At 38.1% G+C, this 25471-nt stretch overlaps 1 protein-coding gene across 2 annotated transcripts in view; it reads right to left on the bottom strand.

The window, feature by feature from the left end:
- The window catches only part of NOL4 (nucleolar protein 4), a 468589-nt gene that overhangs the window by 57242 nt on the left and 385876 nt on the right, over positions 1 to 25471 (bottom strand). For both annotated transcript variants that reach the window (XM_018039797.1, XM_018039798.1), the window contains one exon: positions 21768 to 21948. In XM_018039797.1, the coding sequence (XP_017895286.1) occupies positions 21768 to 21948 (181 nt within the window). The remainder of the gene's footprint in view (positions 1 to 21767; positions 21949 to 25471) is intronic.

The raw sequence follows: 25471 nt of genomic DNA, 5'->3' as shown, positions 1-25471 counted from the left end.
TTCTCCAATGCATCAGAGTGAAAAGTCAAAGTGAAGTTACTTAGTCATGTCCAATTTCTTAGCGACCCCATGGACTGCAGCCTACCAGGCTCCTCCATCCATGGTGTTTTCCAGGCAAGAGTGCTGGAGTGGGGTGCCATTGCCTTCTCTGAAGAAATCATGGGAACAGTCCATAATTACAGTAGTGGGAGAATAGCCTATGGTATATGATAATATGAAAGAGGAGACTAAAATAAAGACACAAGAATATATCTGCTTAGAAAGATCACACTTAAACATAGTATGACTTTTTTCAGAATTACACACACACTGGGCCTTAGGAAGCACCACTACGAACAAAGCTAGTGGAGGTGATGGAATTCCAGTTGAGCTATTTCAAGTCCTAAAAGATGATGCTGTGAAAGTGCTGCACACAATAACGCCAGCAAATTTGGAAAACTAAGCAGTGGTCACAGGACTGGAAAAGGTCAATTTTCATTCCAATCCCAAAGAAAGGCAATGCCAAAGAATGCTCAAACTACCGCACAACTGCACTCATCTAACACACTAGCAAATTAATGTTTAAAATTCTCCAAATGAAGCTCCAACAACAGGTGAACTGAGAACTTCCAGATGTACAAGCTGGATTTAGAAAAGGCAGAGGAACCAGAGATCAAATTGTCAACATCTGTTGGATTATACAAAAAGGAAGAGAGTTCCAGAAAAACTTCTATTTCTGCTTTATTGACTATGCCAAAGGCTTTGACTGTGTGGATCAGAACAAACTGTGGAAAATTCTGAAAGAGATGGGAATACTAGACCACCTTACCTGCCTCCTGAGAAATCTGTATGCAGGTCAACAAGAAACAATTAGAACCAGACATGCAGCAACAAACTGATTCCAAATCGGGAAAGGAGTACATCAAGGCTGTATATGGTCATCCTGCTTGTTTAACTTATATGTAGGGTACATCATGTGAAATGCCAGGCTGGATGAAGCACAGACTGGAATCAAGATTGCCAGGAAAAATATCAATAAACTTAGATATGCAGATGAAACCTCTCTTATGGCATAAAGTGAAGAGCAACTGAAGAGTCTCTTGGTGAAAGTGAAAGAGGAGAGTAAAAATGTTGGCTTAAAACTCAACATTCAAAAAATGAAGATTATGGCATCTGGTCCCATCACTTCATGGCAAATAGATGGGGAAACAGTAGAAACTGGCAGACTTTATTTTCTTGGGCTCCAAAATCACTGAAAATGGTGACTGCAGCCATGAAATTAAAAGACCTTGCTTCTTGGAAGAAAAGCTATGACATACCTCGACAGGGTATTAAGAAGCAGAGACATTACTTTGCCAATAAAGGTCCATCTAATCAAAGCTTTGGTTTTTCCAGTAGTCATGTATGGATGTGACAGCTGGAGCGTAAAGAAAGCTGAGTGCCGAAGAATTGAGGTTTTTGAACTGTGATGTTGAACTCTGAAGACTCTTGAGAGTCCCTTGGACTGCAAGGAGATCAGACCAGTCAACTTTGTAAAGGAAATCAGTCCTGAATACTCATTGGAAGGACTGATGCTGAAGCTGAAGCTCCAATACTTTGGCCACCTGATATGAGGAACTGACTCACTGGAAAAGACCCTAATGCTGGGAAAGATAGAAGGCAGTAGGAGAAGGGGATGACAGAGGATGAGATGGTTGGTGGCATCCAGACTCGATGGACATGAGTTTGAGCAAGCTTCAGGAGTTGGTGATGGACAACAAGGCCTGGCGTGCTGCAATCCATGGAGTCACAAAAATTTGGACACACCTGAGCAACTGAACTGAACTGAAAGACTCACTGTGTTTATAAATATGTTTTTAGAAACTGTGCTAAGAGCACATTATGATCCCTAAAATACTGCCTCAAAAAAACAATGAAGAGAATATTGCCAGATATACAACCAAAAAAAAAATCATTAAATCTAGAGTAGTATACAAGCTACCTTTAGATATGTTCAGAATTCTTAAGAGGATTGTATTCCCTAATGGTTTAAATTACCAGAAATAATTTTTCTCCCTGTGACCACAGAGATGTTGGTCAGAATGTTAGTCACCACACATTTAATTTTATAACCTTGAGTGTGTGGACCAAACAGCAGCTCAGGAGGCAAAGTTGCAGTGTGTGAATGCAAGTTTAAACACATCCACTTACACAAGTTCTAGCAATAATACATGGATGAGAGAAAGGGTTTCAGAAAAAGCCTTTGTATATTAGTCGAGTCACATGTCATTTTAAATGACTGTGTGCCTTGAAATCACAAAAGGAAACGTTAGCACTCTAATTGTATTCATACTTGGAACTTGATTTTTTTTCTAACACGAAAGAGGAAAAAAGAATTAGGCAACTCTGGCCTCCTGTCCAGTTAGGCAGACTCAAGATCTCTAAGGAGGCTAAGGGAGCAGTCCAGTGCCTGTTTCAGAAAGGTGCATCAATACCCTTAACCCAGGAAAGAGGAATATGGAAAGTGGCTAATTCAATTTCCATATAGAAAATGGTATTTCTGACTTCCTAGAAAAGCAGAACATTCTGAACTCCCCAAGAGAGCTTCTTCCCGGAGCTGAGGGCTAGCAAGGCCAGGAAATTTTAACTGGTTTGTTTAGATGGATTCCCAGAGGACATGTCAAAGTTCAAAGGAAGTTGTTACGAAAAGAAACCAGAGCCAACCATAATGAACTCATGCCACCTGGAAAGTCCCTGAATGTTAGTTACACCAGCAGACTCAAGAAGAAAGGTCAGAGATAACTAATGAAGACTTCTTTTCTTTCCATATCTTCAGTGAGTAGGCACAAACATAAAATTCTCAGGAGGATTTTAAGAGTACATAAGATCCATTTTACTGCAGAGAACAGACTTTTAGGACACTTCAGCCAGAAAAGCCTGATCAATATAGAGCTGTAAAACCAATTATGTGAGCTGAGCTGTGCAGGGAAAACATAGGGTCACTCACCTCTCTTTTCAGAGCCCTTTCTCTGAGGCTCTCTGACCTACAGAAATCTACTGGAAGATATGAGGGTTCAGTCAGATAAACTGAAAGACACTTCATTTTATTTCACAGATAATTCATACCATTTTCCAGAGAATGGTTTATATAATTTCCAGTCATTAAAAGTTACAAAAAAGGCAAAATCTCCCTGAAACTCTGTATCTCATTATCTATGTAGACAAAATAATTCAGTCTCAGTTGAATTCTAGGTGGTTATTATAGTATGGAGAAGAGCTAGAAAAACAGAATAAACTGTCAAAATTGTGGTCACATTTCAAATATATGAAGTTTAGGTTTGCTGTCTCTAAATGCGTAATTACAAATTCTGTCACAATGAAATTCTCTTAAAATTTGTCTTTGGTTTTAAATAATCCCAGCCTATGCCAAAAGATTTTCAACACCTATGTTACGTTGATTTCAATTAAATCACACAGTTGTCTGTCTTCACACACTATGTCATCATGTGGATCTTCCATTGTATAAAGAACCTATGAATTACCCAGGGGGAATTGCTAAACTTCTGTGAATTACTTTAGGCACTACCTCTATAAAATCATTATCTACATGGTTTATCTACAAAAATTATGTATTTTTCACACCTGAAACACCCAGCTGGTCCTCCTGGAGCAGGGTGGCTTTCTATCCATGCATTTACACTACTTGCTTCCACGTTGCTAGTGAGCTAGAACAAATTATTAAGAAGGTAAGGTCAAAGTAAAAACCATACCTTCCCGTTTCTCTAGATAACTATGGTAAACATTTCTTTTCTGAATCAGATGACTTAAACTGAATACAGTTACAAGTTATGAGCTCTTCTCAGACTGCTAAAAAAACCTGAACAGTATTTAAAAGCTGAGCAGTTTGAATTATGAGTATTACTATTTAAGAATTGCCATTTAAGTTTTTATAAGGTTATTCATTGACCCTATTTATTTTATTAAAGAATTAATGATACATGAGTAAATGTAAAAAGTCAATGAGATAAATGTAGAAAAGGTTTTCTGCAATAATAAAACAAACCAAGGGTCAATATAATGGTGTAGGTGAGACAATTAAACCTAGAATCAGTGCTATTCAATAGAAATTTCTGTGGTGATTGAAATGTTCTCTCCACTGTGCAATATAGTAACCACTCACCACTTGGGCAATTGGACACTTAGAATATTTCCTAATGTGACTGAGGAACTGAACTTTAAGTTTTAGTTAATTTTAATTAATTTGAATGTCAATAGCCACATGTGGCTCATGCCTATCATATTGCATAGCACAGATATTGATAAACTTATATTTGAAAGAAATGGAAAATAATAAAAATGATAAAAATCAGGATTTAAAGTGTAAAGACAATCTGATAAATCAGCTCATTAAAGGAACATTAATGGGAGAAATGGACTTACTAAGAATAATCACAAGTTGCACACAGTGATGGAAAAATCTAGATACAAATGAAGTTTCCACTATGTTCTGTAGAATATGATTTGACAACTCACTGAGGTTTATTGGAACTCTACTGAGATAATAACTGCATAATCCCAATTATGTTGACTTCAATTAGATCACACAGTTGTCTGTCTTCACACACTATGTTATCATGTGGATCTTCCCCTTGTATAAAGGACCTATGAATTACCCAGGGGCAATTGTTTAATTTCTGTGAATTACTTTAGGCGCTACTCTGTAAAATCATTATCCACACAGTTTATCTACAAAAATTATGTATTTTTCATGCCAGAAACACCCAGCTGGTGTCCTGGGGCAGGGTGGTTTTCTATCCATGTGTTTGCACTACTTGTTTCCATGTTTTAGTGAGCCGGAATAAATCATTAAAAAGGTAAGGTCAAAGTAAAAACCAGACCTTCACAATTCCCTAGATAACTATGGTAAACATTTCTTTTCTGAATCAGATAACTTAAACTGCATATATTTTAAAACAGAATCTACATGAATTTTTCAAATATGTGTCCCCAATGTTTGATATGAAATACTTTCCTTTGATATGAGTATTAGGAGAAAAAGAGAACAAACTATTAGAAGATATCCCCAATTTCAACTGATTTTCTCCATGCTCAATTAGATTTAATTAAGTACTCTAAAAAGACACAATATTTTACTGAAATTATTTTTCTGACAGGGTCATTCATTTATCCATTTACTATTCATTAGGAAGAAAAGTTAATGGGTGAGATAACCAGAAAATAATCAAGATAAGGTAATAGCTGATACAGATCAGGTGTCAGAAAGGGCATTTCTGTGTAAGATAACCACAGAAATAGGCAATAATATCTGTGTGGGTGAATATTTCACTGTTAATTAAAAACGAGGTTTCTTGGGATGCTTCGATCATGCAACATGGCAGACAATTGCATAAAAATATAAAGCTCAAGGCAAAGCATGGGGGGAGATTATGCAAGTTTGGGCACATTCTGAAGTTGGAACCATGAGATCTAGTGGGCTCTCCTTTGAGCAGTGTGCAGGATTAAAGGGACTAGGGCAGGATGCTAGGAGAATTCCAGCAGGGAAGGGTATGGATTGAGGCAAAAGGCTTAAGGGAATAGGAGAATTATCTGGTGATTAGGTGACATGGGGTTCAGAAGGTAAAGAATCTGCCTTCAATGAGGGAGACCTGGCTTCGATCCCTGGGTTGGGAAGAGTCCCTGGAGAAGGGCATGGCAACCCACTCCAGTTTTCTTGCCTGGAGAATCCCCATCGACAGAGGAGCCTGAGTGGGACACGACTGAGCGACTAAGCACACAAAGTGATGTGGAAGCCAAGAGAGTGGATATTTCAAGGCTCTAGTAATCAACAGATTAGAATGTTACCCAAGACATCTGGTAAGATCAAGGGCAAAAACCATTTTTAGTGTGGCAATAAGTGGAATCCCTGATAGACTTAACCTGACCAGTTTTAGAAAAACGTGGGGCATAAATCAATTATAGTGATTAAAGAGTAAATGGTTGATGAGGAATGAAGACAGTAAATGAGCAGAAGTACTCCTTTGGCTATTTCAGATGAGCAGTGATGTTTCAGAAGGTCGATGCTGAGGGTCAACAATGTCCACATACCAAACAGATCACACCATTGCGAACCACATCTAGTGTGGTGATGAATCTTCCATCCAAGCTCCCTTAGACTCATAAGTAGAGGCTCTGGTTCAAAGCATCTTTACAGCTGACAATCCTCTATATTAGTGAGGAGCAAAGAACATCACAGATACAAAGATTTGAGCAAACTAGAAACTGCCATACAAATGTTAGCTATTATGGTCATTATTACTACAATTTGGTCTTGTTAGATTGTGGTCTGTGTATTAGCCCAGTTTATATGAGAGTTGAAAAACAAATTGAAAAGTCTGCCCAATGGAGTTTGTGGAGAGGAAACATCAGTAGTTAACTTATGCATTATGCATATAATTTAGACTCAATAGATCCAGTGGATGACTGCTGCAAACAATTGCCCTCTTTAGACAGCACCATGTGAACTTCCTGATAGAAAGAAAGCATTCCAAGGTCCTATGTAATTGGATGTGATAATAACGGGAGGATTGGCTGCTTGCTTGCTTCTCATTTCAGTGGGATGATTTGAATAAGTTCTTTATAAAAATTGTAACTGCTGTCATTTTGATAACAGTCCAAGTTGAAAATCCGGATTGTTGGGTGCAGACCCTTGCCAGCTCTAAACAAATGGAAGTTGGCTAACAAAGGATTTGAAGTGCACCCTTTCCATGCTATGAAGTCTCCAACATGGGCAAGATTTTCCTATTGCTATTCAAACTTAAGCAGGGGTTTATAGAATCTTTGAAATCTTCCTCTTTCACCCCAGAATTCTCAATTTCAGCCACTTTGCTTTATCTAAGATAAATCCTTCAGCCTACATCCAATACACATCAATAATTCTCTGCACCTTTTTTTTTTTAACTTTGGAGCTAAACATTCTATTTTTTAAATTTATTCATTAATTAACCCAATATAATTGAACACTTACTATATTTCTGGCCTTATTCAAAGGATGTAATAATAGTAGACAATTCTTGATTTCCAGGAGTGAGTATGTCACAATTCAGTGAGATAATTGCTAGAATGAAGGCACATGCAGGGGAGTGACCAACCTTCCAAAGGGTGGAAAAGTCGTGAGGGAGAGCCAAGCTTCACAGAGGAAGTATGATTTAAATTTGGTTTATTTGCAGAAACATGGATGAACCTAGGGTGTCATACAGGGAGAAGTTAGTCAGAAAGAGAAAAACAAATCTTGTATACTAATGCATATATGTGGAATCTAGAAAAAAATGGTATAGATGATCTTATCTGCAAAGCAGAAAGAGAGACACAGGGGTAGAAAATAAATATATGGATAGCAAGGGGTAAAGGGGATGGGGGGGCAGGATGAACTGAGAGATTGGGATTGACAAGTATACATGATTGATACCAAGTATAAAATAGATAACTAATGAGAACATACTGTATAGCCCAGGGAAGCCTACTTAAAGCACTGAAGTGACCTGTATCGGAAGGAAACCCAAAAGGGAGGGAATATATGTGTATGTGTGGCTGGTTCACTTTGCTGTACAGTAGAAACTAACACAATGTTGTAAAGCAATTATACTCCAATAAAAACTAATTTAAAAAATAGATAATCTTATGTGAATTTCACCATAATAAAAATGGGTTTCTATAAAAAATGAATTAAAGAATTTTGACGTTCAGACACGAGGAAAAGGAATGTTTTATTTTTTGATCTTAACGTCAGAGATTCTGCCTTATTCAACTCTTTTTTCTCTTAATGTGCCTGCTATAGATGGCATGTTTGCATTCCCCTCCCTGCCAAATTCATTTGCTGAAATCACAAGAGATGGCAGTAGATGGTGGAGCATTTGGGAGCTGATTAGGTCATGAGGGTAGAGGCCTCATGAATGGAATTAGCGCCCTTATAAGGAAAAGATCTCAGAGGGCTCCCTCATCCCTCCACTATGTGAAAGAGGAACAGTGAAAAGATGGTCCTCTGTGGACCAGAAGGCAGGCTCTCACCAGACAATAAACGTGCCAGCACCTTAAGCCTGGACTTCACAGCCTGCAGAACTGTGAGAAATAAATGTTTGTTGTTTAAGCTACCCAGTCTATGGAATTTTTGTTATAGCAGTCCAAGCAAAGAAAGCACTTAATACAGTGAATTGAACATGAGAATCCAAAAATACTTGTTAAATTAAATCTGGTAAAACCAATACAGTATTGTAAAGTAAAGTAAAAAAAAAAAAAATTAAAAAAAATTAAATCTAAATGTTGTTGAAAGTATCCTATTCATTCCTTTGCCTTTACATTCTTCTTGAACATAATGTATAACCTGTAGGGTTTATGTTCCTATTACTTTTGAATTGGGAGATGGGATTGATGCACATACTCTACCATGGCTAAAACAGGCACCTATTGGGAACTTGCTGTAAAGCACATGGAGCTCAGCTCGCAGCTCTGTGATGACCTAGACGGGTGGGAGGTCCGAGATGGAGGGGATATATGTACACATACAGCTGATTCACTTCATTGTACAGAAGAGACTAATTCAACACTATAGAGTATTTATACTTCAAACAAATACAGGTTTTGCAAATATTGTATCTCTTTTAAACTCTGCCGTCCTATTTATGCTACCAACTCAAATTGCCTCCCAGTTTCTCCGTTAATGGTTTCTCCATTAATGGTTTGAATGGTTTGAATTCCTTTATAAGTTAAGTCAGATGTATAGCTACTTCAAGTTGGTCTCTTGAAAGTTGTTGCTTCCTTCCAGACATTTTGGAGGATCTCTACAAATTCTAAAATTAAGTATTCTCAAACTTAGATTAACTGGAGTTGTCAGCCATCAGATATGATGTTGGCATCTCATATAATGCTAATTTGCTGCTATGCCTTTTTAGATCTCAAGATTTATGTATATGTATGTAGTTTCTTTCTCCACAGTTCCAAATCTGTTACAGGGAATGACTATTCTGATGTCTTACATATGAAAAAACAAGCTAAAGATAATACCGTTTTAAAAGTCAGAACGCATGGGGTTCCCAGAATTTATGAAGAAAGTCCCCAAATAAAGGCATTTGCAGGTCTGATCAATCTTGGTGCCCTCCTGTGGTTAAAACAAGCAAAAACTAAAGAAAATAAAAACAGCAGCAGCGAATACCAGGGTTACAGGCAGAATGTGTTTTTTGAGAAGAAATTTTATTTAAAGCTCCTTCACAACATGAAATCAACCATTTGCTTTGCTATCATCACTATAGCTAGAGACCTTTGTCAAATGTGACCTAGAGAAACTCTTTTTGGTTTAAGTCTAAAGCTGTTTAAGTCTTAAGTCTAGGCTAGTCTTTGCTCCCCTCACTCAATTGTGCTCAGCCCAAGGCCAAGGCTCAAAGGAAGCCATCTCGTTTTTGCTGCAGGCCATTCTGATTATTCTGCTACTCGTGTTCCTTCTCAGTAACACACAATCTGAATTGTTCAAAGTTATTCTTTGCTATATTCTAAAGAGACCTTTGGGGCTTCATACAATAAGGAATCTGCCTGCAATGCGGACACCTGGGTTTGATCTCTGGGTTCGGAAGATCCACTGGAGTGAGCATGGCAACCCACTCTAGTATTCTTGACTAGAGAATTCCATGGACAGAGGAGACTGGCAAACTACAGTCCTTGAGGTTGCAAAGAATTGACACAACTGAACAACTAACTTTACTTTTCAAAGAGAATTGTATCTCATTATACAAAAAGTCAAAAGATGCATTAACTAAATATCCAAAAAGTCAACATGTATGACCTTGAGCAAGTCAGCTATCTTTCCTGACCTGTTTTTCTTTCTTCAGTTCAGTTGCTCAGTTGTGTCCAGCTCTTTGCAACTCCATGAATTGCAGCACGCCAGGCATCCCTGTCCATCACCAACTCCCGGAGTTCACTCAAACTCACATCTATTGAGCCAGTTATACCAACAAGCCATCTCATCCTCTGTCATCCCCTTCTCTTCCTGGCCCCAATCCCTCCCAGCATCAGAGTCTTTTCCAATGAGTCAACTCTTCGCATGAGGTGGCCAAAGTACTGGAGTTTCAGCTTTAGCATCATTCTTTCCAAAGAATAACCTGTACTGAACTCCTTTAGAATGGACTGGTTGGATCTCCTTGCAGTCCAAGGGACTCTCAAGAGTCTTTACCAACAACACCACAGTTCAAAAGCATCGATTCTCCAGCACTCAGCTGTCTTCACAGTCCAACTTTCACATCCATACATGACCACTGGAAAAACCATACTGTTTACTAGATGGACCTTTGTTGGCAAAGTGATGTCTCTGCTTTTGAATATGCTATCTAGGTTGGTCATAACTTCTCTTCCAAGGAGTAAGTGTCTTTTCATGGCTGCAATCACCATTAGCAGTGATTTTGGAGCCCAGAAAAATAAAGTGTGACACTGTTTCCACTGTTTCCCCATCTATTTCCCATGAAGTGATGGGACCAGATGGCATGATCTTCGTTTTCTGAATGTTGAGCTTTAAGCCAACTATTTCACTCTCCTCTTTCACTTTCATCAAGAGGCTTTTTAGTTCCTCTTCACTTTCTGCCATAAGGGTGGTGTCATCTGCATATCTGAGGATATTGATATTTCTCCTGGAAATCTTGATTCCAGCTTGTGCTTCTTCCAGCCCAGCGTTTCTCATGATGTACTCTGCATAGAAGTTAAATAAGGAGGGTGACAATATACAGCCTTGACGTACTCCTTTTCCTATTTGGAACCAGTCTGTTGCTCTATCAGAGAAGGCAATGGCACCCCACTCCAGTAATCTTGCCTGGAAAATCCCATGGATGGAGGAGCCTGGTAGGCTGCAGTCCATGGGGTCGCTAAGAGTCAGACACAACTAAGCGACTTCACTGTCTCTTTTTACTTTCATGCATTGGAGAAGGAAATGGCAACCCATTCCAGTGTTCTTGCCTGGATAATCCCAGGGATGGGGGAGCCTGGTGGGCTGCCATCTATGGGGTCGCACAGAGTCGGACACGACTGAAGCGACTTAGCAGCAGCAGCAGCAGCTGTTGCTCTATGTCCAGTTCTAACTGTTGCTTCCTGACCTGCATACAGGTTTCTCAAGAGGCAGGTCAGGTGGTCTGGTATTCCCATCTTGTTCATAATTTTCCACCGTTTATTGTGATCCACACAGTCAAAGGCTTTGGCATAGTCAATAAAGCAGAAACAGATATTTTTCTGGAACTCTCTTGCTTTTTCCATGGTCCAGCGGATGTTGGCAATTTGATCTCTGCTTCCTCTGGCTTTCTAAAACCAGCTTGAACATCTGGAAATTCACGGTTCAAGTATTGCTAAAGCCTAGCTTGAAGAATTTTGAGGATTACTTTACTAGTGTGTGAGATGAGTGCCAAAGTGCAGTAGTTTGAGCATTCATTGGCATTGCCTTTCTTTGGGATTGGAATGAAAACTGACCTTTCCCAGTCCTGTGGCCACTGCTGAGTTTTCCAAATTTGCTGGCATATTAAGTACAGCACTTTCACAGCATCATCTTTCAGGATTTGAAATAGCTCAACTGGAATTCCATCACCTCCACTAGCTGTGTTTGTAGTGATGCTTTCTAAGGCCCACCTGTCTTCACATTCCAGGATGTCTCGCTCTAGGTGAGTGATCACACCATCGTGATTATCTTGATCATGAAGATCTTTTTTGTACAGTTCTTCTGTGTATTCTTGCCACCTCTTCTTAATATCTTCTGCTTCTGTTAGGTCCATACCATTTCTGTCCTTTACTGTGTCCATCTTTGCAAGAAATTTTTCCTTGGTATCTCTAATTTTCTTGAAGAGATCTCTAGTCTTTCATGTTCTGTTGTTTTTCTCTCTTTCTTTGCATTGATTGCTGAGGAAGGCTTTCTTATCTCTCCTTGCTATTCTTTGGAACTCTGCATTCAGATGCTTATATCTGTCCTTTTCTCCTTTGCTTTTCGCTTCTCTTCTTTTCACAGCTATTTGTAAGGCCTCCCCAGACAGCTATTTTGCTTTTTTTGCATTTCTTTTCCATGGGGATGGTCTTGATTCCTGTCTCCTGTACAATGTCACAAACCTCTGTCCATAGTTCATCAGGCACTCTATCAGATCTAGTCCCTTAAATCTATTTCTCACTTCCACTGTATAATCATAAGGGATTTGATTTGGGTCATACCGGAATGGTCTAGTGGTTTTCCCCACTTTCTTCAATTTCAGTCTGAATTTGGCAGTAAGGAGTTCATTATCTGAGCCACAGTCAGCTCCCGGTCTTGTTTTTGCTGACTGTATAGAGCTTCTCCATCTTTGGCTGCAGAGAATATAATCAATCTGATTTCGGTGTCAACCATGTGGTGATGTCCATGTGTAGAGTCTTCTCTTGTGTTGTTGGAAGATGGTGTTTGCTATGGCCAGTGCGTTCTCTTGGCAAAACTCTATTAGTCTTTGCCCTGCTTCATTCTGCATTCCAAGGCCAAATTTGCCTGTTTCTCCAGGTGTTTCTTGACTTCCTACTTTTGCATTCCAGTCCCCTATAATGAAAAGGACATCTTTTTTGGGTGTTAGTTCTAAAAGGTCTTGTAGGTCTTCATAGAACCATTCAACTTCAGCCTCTTCAGCGTTACTTGTTGGGGCATCGATTTGGATTACTGTGATATTGAATGGTTTGCCTTGGAGACGAACAGAGATCATTCTGTCGTTTTTGAGATTGCATCCAAGCACTGCATTTTTGGACTCTTTTGTTGACCATGATGGCTACTCCATTTCTTCTAAGGGATTCCTGCCCATAGTAGTAGATATAATGGTCATCTGAGTTAAATTCACCTATTCCAGTCCATTTTAGTTCGCTGATTCCTAGAACGTCGACGTTCACTCTTGCCATCTCTTGTTTGACCACTTCCAATTTGCCTTGATTCATGGACCTGACATTCCAGGTTCCTATGCAATATTGCTCTTTATAGCATTGGACCTTGCTTCTATCACCAGTCACACCCACAACTGGGTATTGTTTTTGCTTTGGCTCCATCCCTTTATTCTTTCTGGTGTTATTTCTCCACTGATCTCCAGTAGCATATTGGGCACCTACCAACCTGGGGAATTCCTCTTTCAGTATCCTATCATTTTGCCTTTTCATACTGTTCATGGGGTTCTCAAGGCAAGAATACTGAAGTGGTTTACCATTCCCTTCTCCAGTGGACCACATTCTGTCAAGCCTCTCCACCATGACCCACCCGTCTTGGGTGGCCCCACACAGCATGGCTCCTAAATAATAAGGAGGTGGTTATCAAATTATTTCTCAAGTATATTTAGATTTTATCATTCTATGGTGGTGAAGCTTTTTTGTGGGGAGACTTAAAGACAAGTTAGTCATTCAAGCTGGATTTAGAAAAGCAAAGGAACCAGAGATAAAATTTCAAACATAGAAAAAGCAAGGGACTTCCAGAAAAATATATACTTCTGCTTTATTGACTAAGCCAAAGCCTTTGTCTGTGTGCTGCTGCTGCTGCTAAGTTGCTTCAGTCGTGTCCAACTCTGTGCAACCCCATAGATGGCAGCCCATCAGGCTCCCCCATCCCTGGGATTCTCCAGGCAAGAATACTGGAGTGGGTTGCCATTTCCTTCTCCAATGCATGAAAGTGAAGTTGCTCAGTCGTGTCCGACTCTTCGTGACTCCATGGACTGCAGGAGATCACAACAAATTGGAAAATTCTTGAAGAGATGGGAATACTAGACCACCTTACCTGCCTCCTGAGAAATCTGTATGCAGGTCAAGATGCAACAGTTAGAACTGGACATGGAACAACAGGCTGGTTGCAAATTGGGAAAGGCTGTATATTGTCACTCTGACTATTTAACTTGTATGCAGGGTACATCTTGCAAGATGCCAGGCTATGTGAAGCACAAACTGGAATCAAGATTGCCAGGAGAAATATCAGAAACCACAGATATGCAGATGACACCACCCTTATGGCAGAAAGAAAACAGGAACTAAAGAGCCTCTTCATGAAAGTGAAAGAGGAGAGTGAAAAAACTGGTTTAAAACTCAGCATGCAAAAGAAATGAAGATCATGGCATCTGGTCCCATCACCTCATGGCAAATAAATGGGGAAGCAATGGAAATAGTGACAGACTTTATTTTCTTGGGCTCCAAAATCACTGCAGATGGTGACTGCATCCCTGAAATGAAAAGATGCTTGCTCCTTGGAAGAAAAGTTATGACCCACCTAGACAGCATATTAAAAAGCAGAGGCATTACTTCGCCAACAAAGGTCCATTTAGTCAAAGCTATGGTTTTTCCAGTAGGCATGTATGGATGTGAGAGTCGGACCATAAAGAAAGCTGAGTGCAGAAGGATTGATGCTTTTGAACCGGGGTGTTGGAGAAGACTCTTGAGAGTCCCTTGGACTGCAAGGAGATACAACCAGTCAATTCTAAAGGAAATCAGTCCTGAATATTCGTTGTAAGGACTGATGCTGAAACTCCAATTCTTTAGCCACCTGATGCAAAGAACTGACTCATTTGAAAAGACCCTGATGCTGGGAATGATTGAAGGCAGGAGGAGAAGAGGATGACAGAGGATGAAATGGTTGGATGGCATCACTGACTCAATGGACGTCAGTTTGAACAAGTTCTGGGAGTTGATGGCATGGGAGTTGAGGCCTGGTGTGCTGAGTCCATGGGGTTGCCAAGAGTCAGACATGACTGAGCACTGAACTGAACTGATAACCTCATCATAGCACTATAGTATCTATACTCAAGTGGCAAATTTATGGAAATCATTTTCTAATAAAACTGCTTTCTATGAAAACTGTCCCTGGGGCTTCAAAGAGTCGAACACAACTGAGCAACTGAACTGAACTGAGAAGAACTGCTTGCTTGTATGGCTGCATACCTGGAACCTATACCAGATTTCCTATGTGGCTTTTGACCATCACTGAACAATACAACTGGGGATTTAATAACAGCATATTGTGATTACACATGTATGTATATGTTTACGTGCTCTGTGGTACATGCTTCAAGGAATGAATTCAGGATGCTATTAGAGTTATGATTGTACCTGATCTAGACCTGCAGAGTTCAGGATTTTAAAAATGAGCAATAAATGAGAAATGTGGGAGTAAAAAATGATCAAAGAAAACTTCAGGAGAGAAGATCCTGAGGCATGAAGAGCTAGCTAATACCATTTTTCTAAGAACAACGAGAGCCTATAGAAGGGTTTTAGATATTGAAGTGATGTGATCAGGTTTTCCTTTCCTTAAAGATTACCCTGATTTCTCTGTGGAGAATGAGTAGAAAGGCAAGAAAACTTTTGGAGTCCTGCTAATTAATAATCCATAGCAGCATTTTTCCCTTTAATTTCCCTCTCAAGTTTTACTCTTGATTGGCAGTTCCTTCAAAGTTCTCTCTTCTCAAAAAAACTCTCCAAAAATATTCTCACTTGTGTCTTGAATCTTTTCCCTCACTGTATATAGTATCTTTCTCTTTACCAGTAGCTCCCTGCCTTTTTTATGAAAACATGATGCTTCCTCCAACTTGCTGAATAAATCAAAGGAATAAAATGGGACAGGAAATATATAGTCCCACAGGATTGTGCTCAAAAGTGTCTCATGCTTTGTTTAATGCTCTGCTGTTACCGTCTTGAAATTCTTCATTCTTAAATACGAGGCCCCACATTTTCATTTGGCATTGGGCTCCCACAATTATTTTGCCATCTAGGGAGTAAAGATAAATTATTTTGGTTGTGTTTGAGTAGAGGTAAACGTTTTTTCTATATTCTTCTATATGTCATTTCCACGCTCAAAGTTTTGGCCACTTCTCTTCATTTTTAGTATCACCACAATAATCTAAGTTATCATTCTCTTTTCCTGATATTACATCAGTAATTAATATTAGGCAAAATAGACTTTAGATAAAAAGAGGAATATTTTACAATGACAAAGCATCAGTCTGTCAGGAAGATATAATAATATAAACAATGTGTGTGTGTGTGTGTGTGTGTGTGTGTGAGAGTTGTGTCCGACTCTCTGAGACCCTTTGGACTGTAGCCTGCCAGGCTCCTCTGACCATGGGATTTCCCAGGCAAGAATAGTGGAGTGGGTTGCCATTTCCTTCTCCTTCTTCCCCACCCAGGGATCCAACCCGTGTCTCCTGCATTGGCAGGCAGAATTTACCACTGAGCCACCTGGAAAGCAGTATAAACAATATACGTACATAATGACTGAGTGACAAGTGAATGAGACAGAACTGGCAGAATTGAAGGCAGAAGTAAATAATTCAATGACAGGAGTTGGAGATCTCAATACCAATTTTTTCAATAATGGATATAAAAACTAGGCAGATGGTCAACAAGAATATCAAGACTTCAACACTGTAACCCAACTAGGCCTACTACATATTTACAAAATATCCTACTACCAGCGTTAGAATATACATACTTCTCAGGAACATATGGAACATTCTCTAGGATAGACCATAATCTGGATCATTAAGCAAGCTTCAATAAACTTAAAAGGACTGAAAATTTTCAGTCATTGACAGAAAGAAATTTGGGAAATTCACAATTCTGTGGCAATTAAACAACTTATGTGTAAATAATCAATGAATCAAAGAAATGATAAAGGAAATTACAAGATACTTTGTTGGAGAAGACTCTTGAGGGTCCCTTGGACTGCAAGGAGATCCAATCAGTCCATTCTGAAGGAGATCAACCTGGGATTTCTTTGGAAGGAATGATGCTAAAGCTGAAGCTCCAGTACTTTGGCCACCTCATGTGAAGAATTGACTCATTGGAAAAGACCCTGATGCTGGGAGAGATTGGGGGCAGGAGGAGAAGGGGACGACCCAGGATGAGATAGCTGGATGGCATCACGGACTTGATGGATGTGAGTCTGAGTGAACTCCGGGAGTTGGTGATGGACAGGGAGGCCTGGCGTGCTGCGATTCATGGGGTCGCAAAGAGTCGGACACGACTGAGCGACTGAACTAAATGAACTTGAGGTGAATGAAAGCAAAAACACAACATACCAAAACTTTTATAATACAGGTAAGGCAGTGCCTAGAAAGCAATTTATAGCTGTAACCCATTCCAGTACTCTTGCCTGGAGAATTCCACGGACAGAGGAACTGGGCAGGCTACAGTTCATGGGATCGCAAAGAGTCAGACACGACTGAGCGACTTTCACTTTCAAATACCTATATACAAAAAGATTAAAAAAAAAAAGACTTCAAATAAATGTCTTAGCTTTTCAGGTTAAGACATTGGAAACAAAGAGCAAACTAAATTTAATGTAAGCAAAGTGAAGGAAACAATACATAGTGGAGTAGAAATCAGTGAAATAGAGAATAGAAAAGCCGTAAAGAAAATCAATGAAAAATGCTTGCTCTTTGAAACGATCAAGAAAACTGACAAAACCTTTACCAAGAATCACCAAGAAGAAAGAGAACACTTAGACAACTTGAATCAGAAATGACATTAGCAGCATCACTACTGACCTTACAAAAATGAAAAGGTTTGTGAAAGGAGACTATGAACACTTGTATCAATAAAATAGGTAATTCTGGTGAATGGATCAACTCCTGGAAATATACAAACCACCTAACTGCAGTTTAAAGAAGAAAGAGACAATGTAAGTAGCCCTCTAACAAGTGAATAGAGATTGATTTAGGAAACAAAATCCTTCCAGAAAAGCCCAGGCACAGATATCATCAAATTCTATCACATACTCAAATAATTAATATCACTACTTCACAGACTATTCCAAAATAATAGAAAAAATATAAAATAATGTTTTAAGGAAAACATGCCTTCTATAATAGCATCACAAAGGGGAATACTTGGCAATAGAATTAATGAAACAAGTGCAAAGTTTGTAAATACTGTACGACTTGTCGAGAGACATTCTAAAAATTGAAAGAGCCCATTTTCAGTCTGTATTTTCTTTAAAATGTTAAACATGGACCACGTGTATGTACCAGAAATTCCACTCTCAGGTATTCCCCCAAATAACTGATAACATATATATACAACGTTTTATGTAAATGTGTATAACAGCATTATTCACAGTAACCCCAAAGTGGAAAACACCAAGTGCCCATCAACTGAACTAAACAATTGATATTGCTAAACAAAATATGACATATCCACAGAATGGAACATCATTTGGCAGTAAAAAATGAAGCATTGATACATGTTCTAACATAGATGTACCTTGAAAACAGCAACTAAGTGAAAGAAGCCAGACACAGAAGACCACATATTGTATGACTGATTCATTCATTTGTATGAAATTTCCAGGCTGGGAGAGTTTCCAGAGAAAGTAGATTAGTATTTACCAGGGGCTGTCACTTCCTTCCTTCCTTGCTTCCATTATATTCCATTACAGATTGCCAGCTCAGCGGTTTACAATGTGGCCTCTGATGTCAGAATGATTGTCAGATTCGGGCCCCTTCCCTTCCCGAAGGAAGGATTTGGGGCAAGTCACTCATCTTCTCTGAGCCTCACAAAATAGGTTTCAATCACATTAGAAAAAAAGGAAGTGGTACATAGGCATGATTTTTTCAAGCGGGGGGAAGTTCAGTTTTATAAAAAATTTCCCCCAAATTGCAGAATATATCTCATAGGATTGTATAAGGATTAAACAGAGACTACATGGAAACACCATAATGATTCAGAAGTGGTAGTTAGTATTATTAATTAATGTTCAATAAATTAATTTTATAAATGAATAATCTTTTTAAATCTAGAAGACAAAAAATCATGTCATTATTACTTTTAGTGACTCTACTCCCCCCTGCCAGTTTTTTTATTTGGTGGTTAAGTTCTGAGCTACCTATCAATTTTTACTTGCTATGTAAAATATTTAAAAAGAAGTGTTACTGTTTCTAGCTTTATAGGCTAAAAGAAGCCTTACCTTTTGTTTATGTTTTCCATTTCTGGTCTTAGACTTCCCCTTTCCTGCTGATTTGTTGTTCAAATAAAAATAAACATTGAAAACAGCGAAGAAAACTCACTAGTTGGATTTTGAAAAGATGAATATACACTTGAAACCACCTTTCCCCTCAAAATAAGCTGCTTTTTTTTTTCTCTTCCACTTCAGGTACCACTCTTTTGAGCTGGAGGTCAGTTGATATGGACTAATGTTCAGTGACTCTGTCCTTAGAGGACTTTTAATTCTAAGGCAGACCAAAGAGCCCCAGCCTTCCAGCAGAATCATTCCAGGAGACACTGGGAGCATATTTCTAGTATTGTAAAGATAGGTAATTTTCTAGAGTATATACCCATTTGATAGTATTATAACAATACAATTACCTCCCCAATATATTAAAAACTCACCAAGCCTAAGTTCAAAATTTCAAACTGGTGTTTGTTTCCACACATTTTCAGCAGAAAAGATAGGAAGCATGTTTTTCTTTTAAAACCAAACTACACTGAACTCTCAGTTATACTACTGATTCAACTACAAAATTATGGAGTTTTTGCTTCAATTTATTGATTTCACATCTGTATCTACTTTGCCCGCTGCTGTAATTTCCATCTTTCACTGACACCAACATAATTACAAATTTGTTCTTAACTATAATACACAGCAATAGTTCCAACATAATTATATGATTACTGAAAATAGTTTAAGGTTTTATCATAAGCTTTCACACTGTGGCATCAAATTATGACTGTTGAGATCACTTGGAAAAGTTCCTCTCTATGGGGTTATGTCAACCACTTATTAAACAGATAAAGTTCATTTGCATAATTTTTATTTCAATACTAGGGATTCTTCAGATCAGATTGTTCCATAATTATGTAAATTGTTTCAGTTAAATTTAAAAAACAAAGTATAAAAACCAAGTGTGCTCATTCATACAAATACATGTATCCATTCTCTTCCATGTATATGTATGGCTGAGTCCCCTCATTGTTCACCTGAAACTACCACAACATTGTTAATTGGCTATACCCCAATACAAAATACAATATTCAAAGTTAGCAAAAAAAAGTAAAAGAAAAACCCACAACCAACTGTAATCAGAGAATAATTCTGGCTTATAGTCCTTTCTTTATTCTGTTCATTTTCCATTCCAGTCTCTCTCTCTATATTCTTTAATGAATGTTAGCATACTATATGGAGAAGGCAATGGCACCCCACTCCAGTACTCTCGCCTGGAAACTCTCATGGACGGAGGAGCCTGGTAGGCTGCAGTCCATTGGGGTCACTAAGAGTCAGACACGACTGAGCAACTTTACTTTCACTTTTCACTTTCATGCATTGGAGAAGGAAATGGAAACCCACTCCAGTGTTCTTGCCTGGAGAATCCCAGGGACGGGGGAGCCTGGTAGCCTGCCTTCTATGGGGTCGCACAGAGTCTGACAGTACTGAAGTGACTTAGCAGCAGCAGCAGCAGCATACTATAAATATTTTTCATTATTGAGAGTAAATAAAGCTATTTTTCTTTACTTTTTATAACTTCAGGTTACTTTCTTATGTGGATGCAGTATAATTGAATTGACTAGCCATCTCTTGATGGGCATTTTTATTGGTAAGCTTTTTTTGTGCACTTATAAATAACACCGCAACAAATAAATAGCCAAGTGCACATGTCTTGTGTTTTTGCCGGTGTGTCTTCGAGTAAACTGCTAACAAGAGATTCCTAAAGAAATTGCTGCGTCAAATGGCAAATGAGTATTCAATTTTGTTAGATATTGTCAAGTTTACTCCAAGTTTCTTGCATTTCTATAGGCAAATATACTCATTTCCCACAGCCTAGTCAAAGAAATATTCAGTAAGTATTTGGACTTTTGTTAATCGGACAGATAGAAGCTGCATTTCTCTTACTAGAAGTGAGTGAGTTTGAGTAGCTATACCTGGATTTAAGGTCATTTGCATTGCTTTCTATGAGAATTGCATGTTCATATTTATAGCCTTATTTATTAAATATGTAGTTTTGAGTATTCCTTTCTTTTTAGAAGACCTTCATGTATTGGCCTATTAACTCTTTGTAGTATTGGTAGCTAGTAATTTTACAGTTTATCATTTAATTTTTACTTTATGTATTTTGTTGTGTGTGTACATATGATAGAACATATTTTCCCCTGGATTTTAAGTATAATTTAGGGAAACTTTTCCTACAACCCAGTAATAGGAAATTCACCCATGTATATTATTCCTAATAGATGTATGACTTTATATTACACATATGGAATTTATTCTGGTATATAAGCTCAAGAAATTCCTAAAATTTTACCACTGCTGGTGGAACCCACCATTGTCATTGACAAGCCTTTGGCTAGAGATCCATGGTTTGTTTCTATGTGTTGTTTCAGTTTGTATCTTCTTACTTACAACAACTGTGAGTGTTTCAATAAATCAATAAAGTTCCCCGTACCTCAAATTTTCCAAATTAAAAACCTCTTTGAACATTGAGAAAATGTGTCATTGTTTTTGACGAATAGCACATTACAGCTTCACAGAAAGAATGTGTGACTATTTGGTTAAAAAAAACCTGCTATTTCTCTAGATGAGATTTTTGAGTTTAAAACACCAATTGTTCAGTTGCTTAATAGTGCTGCTACATATATATATATAGAAAATCAGCAATGGAATAGGGAGACGTCCTTGTAGGCAGGTAGACATTATGTGTTAAATGGTCTTGTTTTCAGCAGACTGGCACTAACTATTGCTTATAACATTTCATTCCATTTTCCCCTCTCAAGTTTAGGGAATTTAATGCCCACAAATTGACAGAAAAACATAATATGTAATAAAGACTCACCACTACTAGATGCATCATTCAGATTTAGCAGGCCCCCTCCAAGCCCTCGGTAACTATGGTAACTGTAGGTCCCATTTCCATTGATGTACAACACCTCCTGGGAGCCTGAAACAGCTGAGGTTGAGTAAGTGCCCTGGGCTGCCTCTGGTTTACACTGCTTGTCTGTTGGAGCAGACTCATCCTGCAATGACAATAGCATTTCATTATGTATCAAATCACCACACTATTTCATCTCGAACAGGACTATCTTATTGTTATCTATGTGTCTGCACTGAACAAGAAAAATACAGTCCACATTAAATCAGTACATATGTACATTTTCAACAACTTTGCTGAAAACTAAAAAAAGGAAAGCAAAGTAACAATGTGAGACAGATTGGAGATGGAGCAACTTACAATTTCCAACTGAATTTAAACTTACATGAAGAGAGTTGTTCACAATAGCAAAGAGAAGGAAGTAGCCTAAATGTCCGCTGACAGATGAATAGCTAAAAATTATGGTGTATAAATACAATGCAATATTATTCAGTCTCAAGAAAAGAAGAAAACCCTGTCATAGCCTACCACAGGAATGAATCTTGAGGATATAATGCTAAGTGAAATAAGCCTATCACCAAAAGATAAACATTGCATACCTCCCCTTATTTTAGATTAATTAGCCAAGCACACAGAAACAAAGTAGGATGGTGGTTGCAAGGGCCTTGGAGAAGGAGAGGTCGGGAGTTGTTCATTAGGTGATTCAGTCATGCAGAATTCGGGGAATGGTTCTGGGGAATCCCTTGCATAAAAATGTGCATATGGCTGACAATACTGGAAATTGTTGGGACCGTGAAAACCACTGGGCTGTGCAGTGTTTCTTCTGTAGAGATATGTAACCATTGCAGCTTTGAAAGAAGGCAAAATATTCTATACTTCAAAGCATCTTTGAGGTTCTAGAGAAGAGGCTGGGCTTCCCTGGTGGCTCAGCTGGCAAATAGGTCTGCAATGTAAGAGAACCTGGGTTTGATCTTTGGGTTGGGAAGATTCCCCTGGAGAAGGGAATGGCTACCCACTCCAGTATTCTTGCCTGGAGAATTCCACGGACTGTACAATCCATGGGGTCGCAAAGAGTCAGACATGACTGAGTGACTTTCACTTTAACTGAGAAGAGGCTAGCCTCAAACAATTCCACCATTAGGGTAACTTCCTAGTTTCCTAGTTGAAAACAGCTTGGGCAACATAATAAAATTGGAGTTTCTAGTTTAAAAAAATTAGTGGCTCCTGTGATACATTCCCAATTTATTTTTCTGGGTTTGGAAAATGACAATAAAATACACCTATTGGAGAAGAGTTTCTTAAAGATGACTAGAAAGGGAGAAGGAGGGAGGCATTGTCTCCCACAATATTTTCTCTCTAATTCTTTGTGTGATGAAATTAGTTTGGATTATTAAACGTGCTACTTTTTAAGTGTGCCTCAGTCTTTTCAATATTAACTGTTATTCCAAGCCACAGAAACTGCACTGAGCAGGCAGATAATTAATTCCATGAATAATCAAAATAGGCCTTGTAGGGAGTCATTTGTATTCAAACATAGATTTTCACTATTAATGTTTTGGTAGTCAACTATATGTTGAGAAATATAAAGTATCAAAATCCCAATAGAATCTGTTCAGCACTGTATTTTGGGCAAAAGTTTAATATAAAGTTAATTCATGTTTTTCACATGAGTGGTTACTATTATTGGTTTCAAAGAAGCATAGATTCTAATGACATAAAAAATAAATATCCCCTGGAGTCACATTTTATCTTTATAAGCAACTTTTAATAATCATTAGCTCCTGAAGTTTTCAAAGCTGACAGCTTGCCCCCTAGATTGCTATGAAGATTATTTTTTAAAAAGGAATAAATTAATATCCTACAAGACTAAATATCTAGGCAATAAAACACATTTTATTCATCAGAAACCTGAAAAATCCTGTCCCAGATTTTATAGGACATAGTTCAAATTTTCTTAAAAATTCTATAAAAGTGATGCATCAACACGATGAAATGACCACCAGCATTGCCAGCATTGTACGAGACAATGCAGAATTGTTTTGATTCAGATTTCTTTTGATTAAAAATATACAACAGATGAAACAGTTATGGTGACTTCTCTAAATAGGGTCTGGTCTTATCAATAGATATTTGCTTTATATATATAAGTTTGCAATTCAAATTTGAAAAATTGGGCTTAGACTAGGACAGATAATTACTTATAGATGGAGGGCAAGACTGGAAATTATTTAGAAGAGTAGGCATTGCTTGCTCGTGACCCTCTCATTCACACACTGTTTGGGAAGATTGGCCCATATCCTTTGTATTCTACCTATAGAAACTGGACAGGGCAAACTTGAGTTTGCTGAACCTGATCTGGTATGTGGACAATATAGACTAAATTCCTAAGTCACTTCAAATGCCAAAGGAATCCTTTACACATGTATCTTATATAGACATGTTTTTTTAAAATTAAATTTGCCTGATTCTACTCAACTTTTGACAATAGGTTTCAAAAACACTGCATTTATATCTCCCAAGAACTTAAATTTTTCTTAGATTTTATACTCTTCACTGTCTGTTAAATATGCTGCATATTTTCATTAACTTTTCTCTGCCTATAAATATTATCAGCAAATGGAAAAAAGTTTTCTGCTTGATTCAGTAATATTTTTCTTCTGTTTTCCTTTACCTTACATTGTTATAGCAATTGGAGATGAAAGGCATTTTGCGTCAACATGAAATTATACTTTTAGTTCATCATTGAGATGATCTAGGTACAAGTGATGAGCTTTTTTAAGGTAAAAAAAAATTGCATAGACCTCAAACAAGTTTATCTCTGCAGAATATGTATATCATTTAGGCATCAATTTACCTGAACTTCCTTTAAGATTGTTGCTTGATTTCTCCTGTCTTTACAAGGTCTTTGTAGTCTGTACGATAGTGGCATTTTTACTTAAGTTACTGCTCTAAATTTTCTTTGCTCTTCAATTACGGATGACGGGAGGGAGTGCAATTTATTTCATGTATAAACTGCTGGAAAACCTCTCTACCTTCTAAAAGTGTCTCTTCTTCCACTTCATAGCAAGTGTTTCAGAACTAAGCACATGTGGATAAGAATTCGCAGTGAAATTCATAAAAAGATCTGAGAGAACCAGAGCTCTAATTTAAACTGCTTTCTTGGTAAGGAAAAACAGTCTGCACTTAATGTAAATGTGCTTACTACTTACAATGATAAGAAGTGATTTATGATGCCATCAAAACATACACACACACACACACACACACACACACACACACACTCACTCATGTATATAATAACACTCAGGCAGTAACTTCCTTCATATAGTTAAGAGCATCCACACAGTTTCCACTTGGCCACACAAATGATCAACATGCCAACACAGAAGATTGAGAAAACGGCTCTTTGCAAAGATGCTGCCAAACCCACTAGGAAAGGTAACAATGGAAGACATATTTTGACAAAATCTAAATATTATAATGATAAGATCTGAAATAACAGAGAAGATAGATTTTGTTTCCAACCTGAGAAACCAAAGTCATAGCAGGAGAGCTTTCACCAAGAGCTTGAACAAAGTGTTCCCAGACAGGTTATGTTAACAAACTGTGGTAATATTTACACACACGCACACAGACATAATTTTATGAACAATAAATGCTTGAGAACT

The sequence above is a fragment of the Capra hircus genome, chromosome 24 (genome assembly GCF_001704415.2).
Source record: "Capra hircus breed San Clemente chromosome 24, ASM170441v1, whole genome shotgun sequence".
Taxonomy (NCBI): domain Eukaryota; kingdom Metazoa; phylum Chordata; class Mammalia; order Artiodactyla; family Bovidae; genus Capra; species Capra hircus.
Note: the sequence above shows the minus strand (reverse complement) of the source record. Positions and strands in the feature narration are given on the sequence as shown.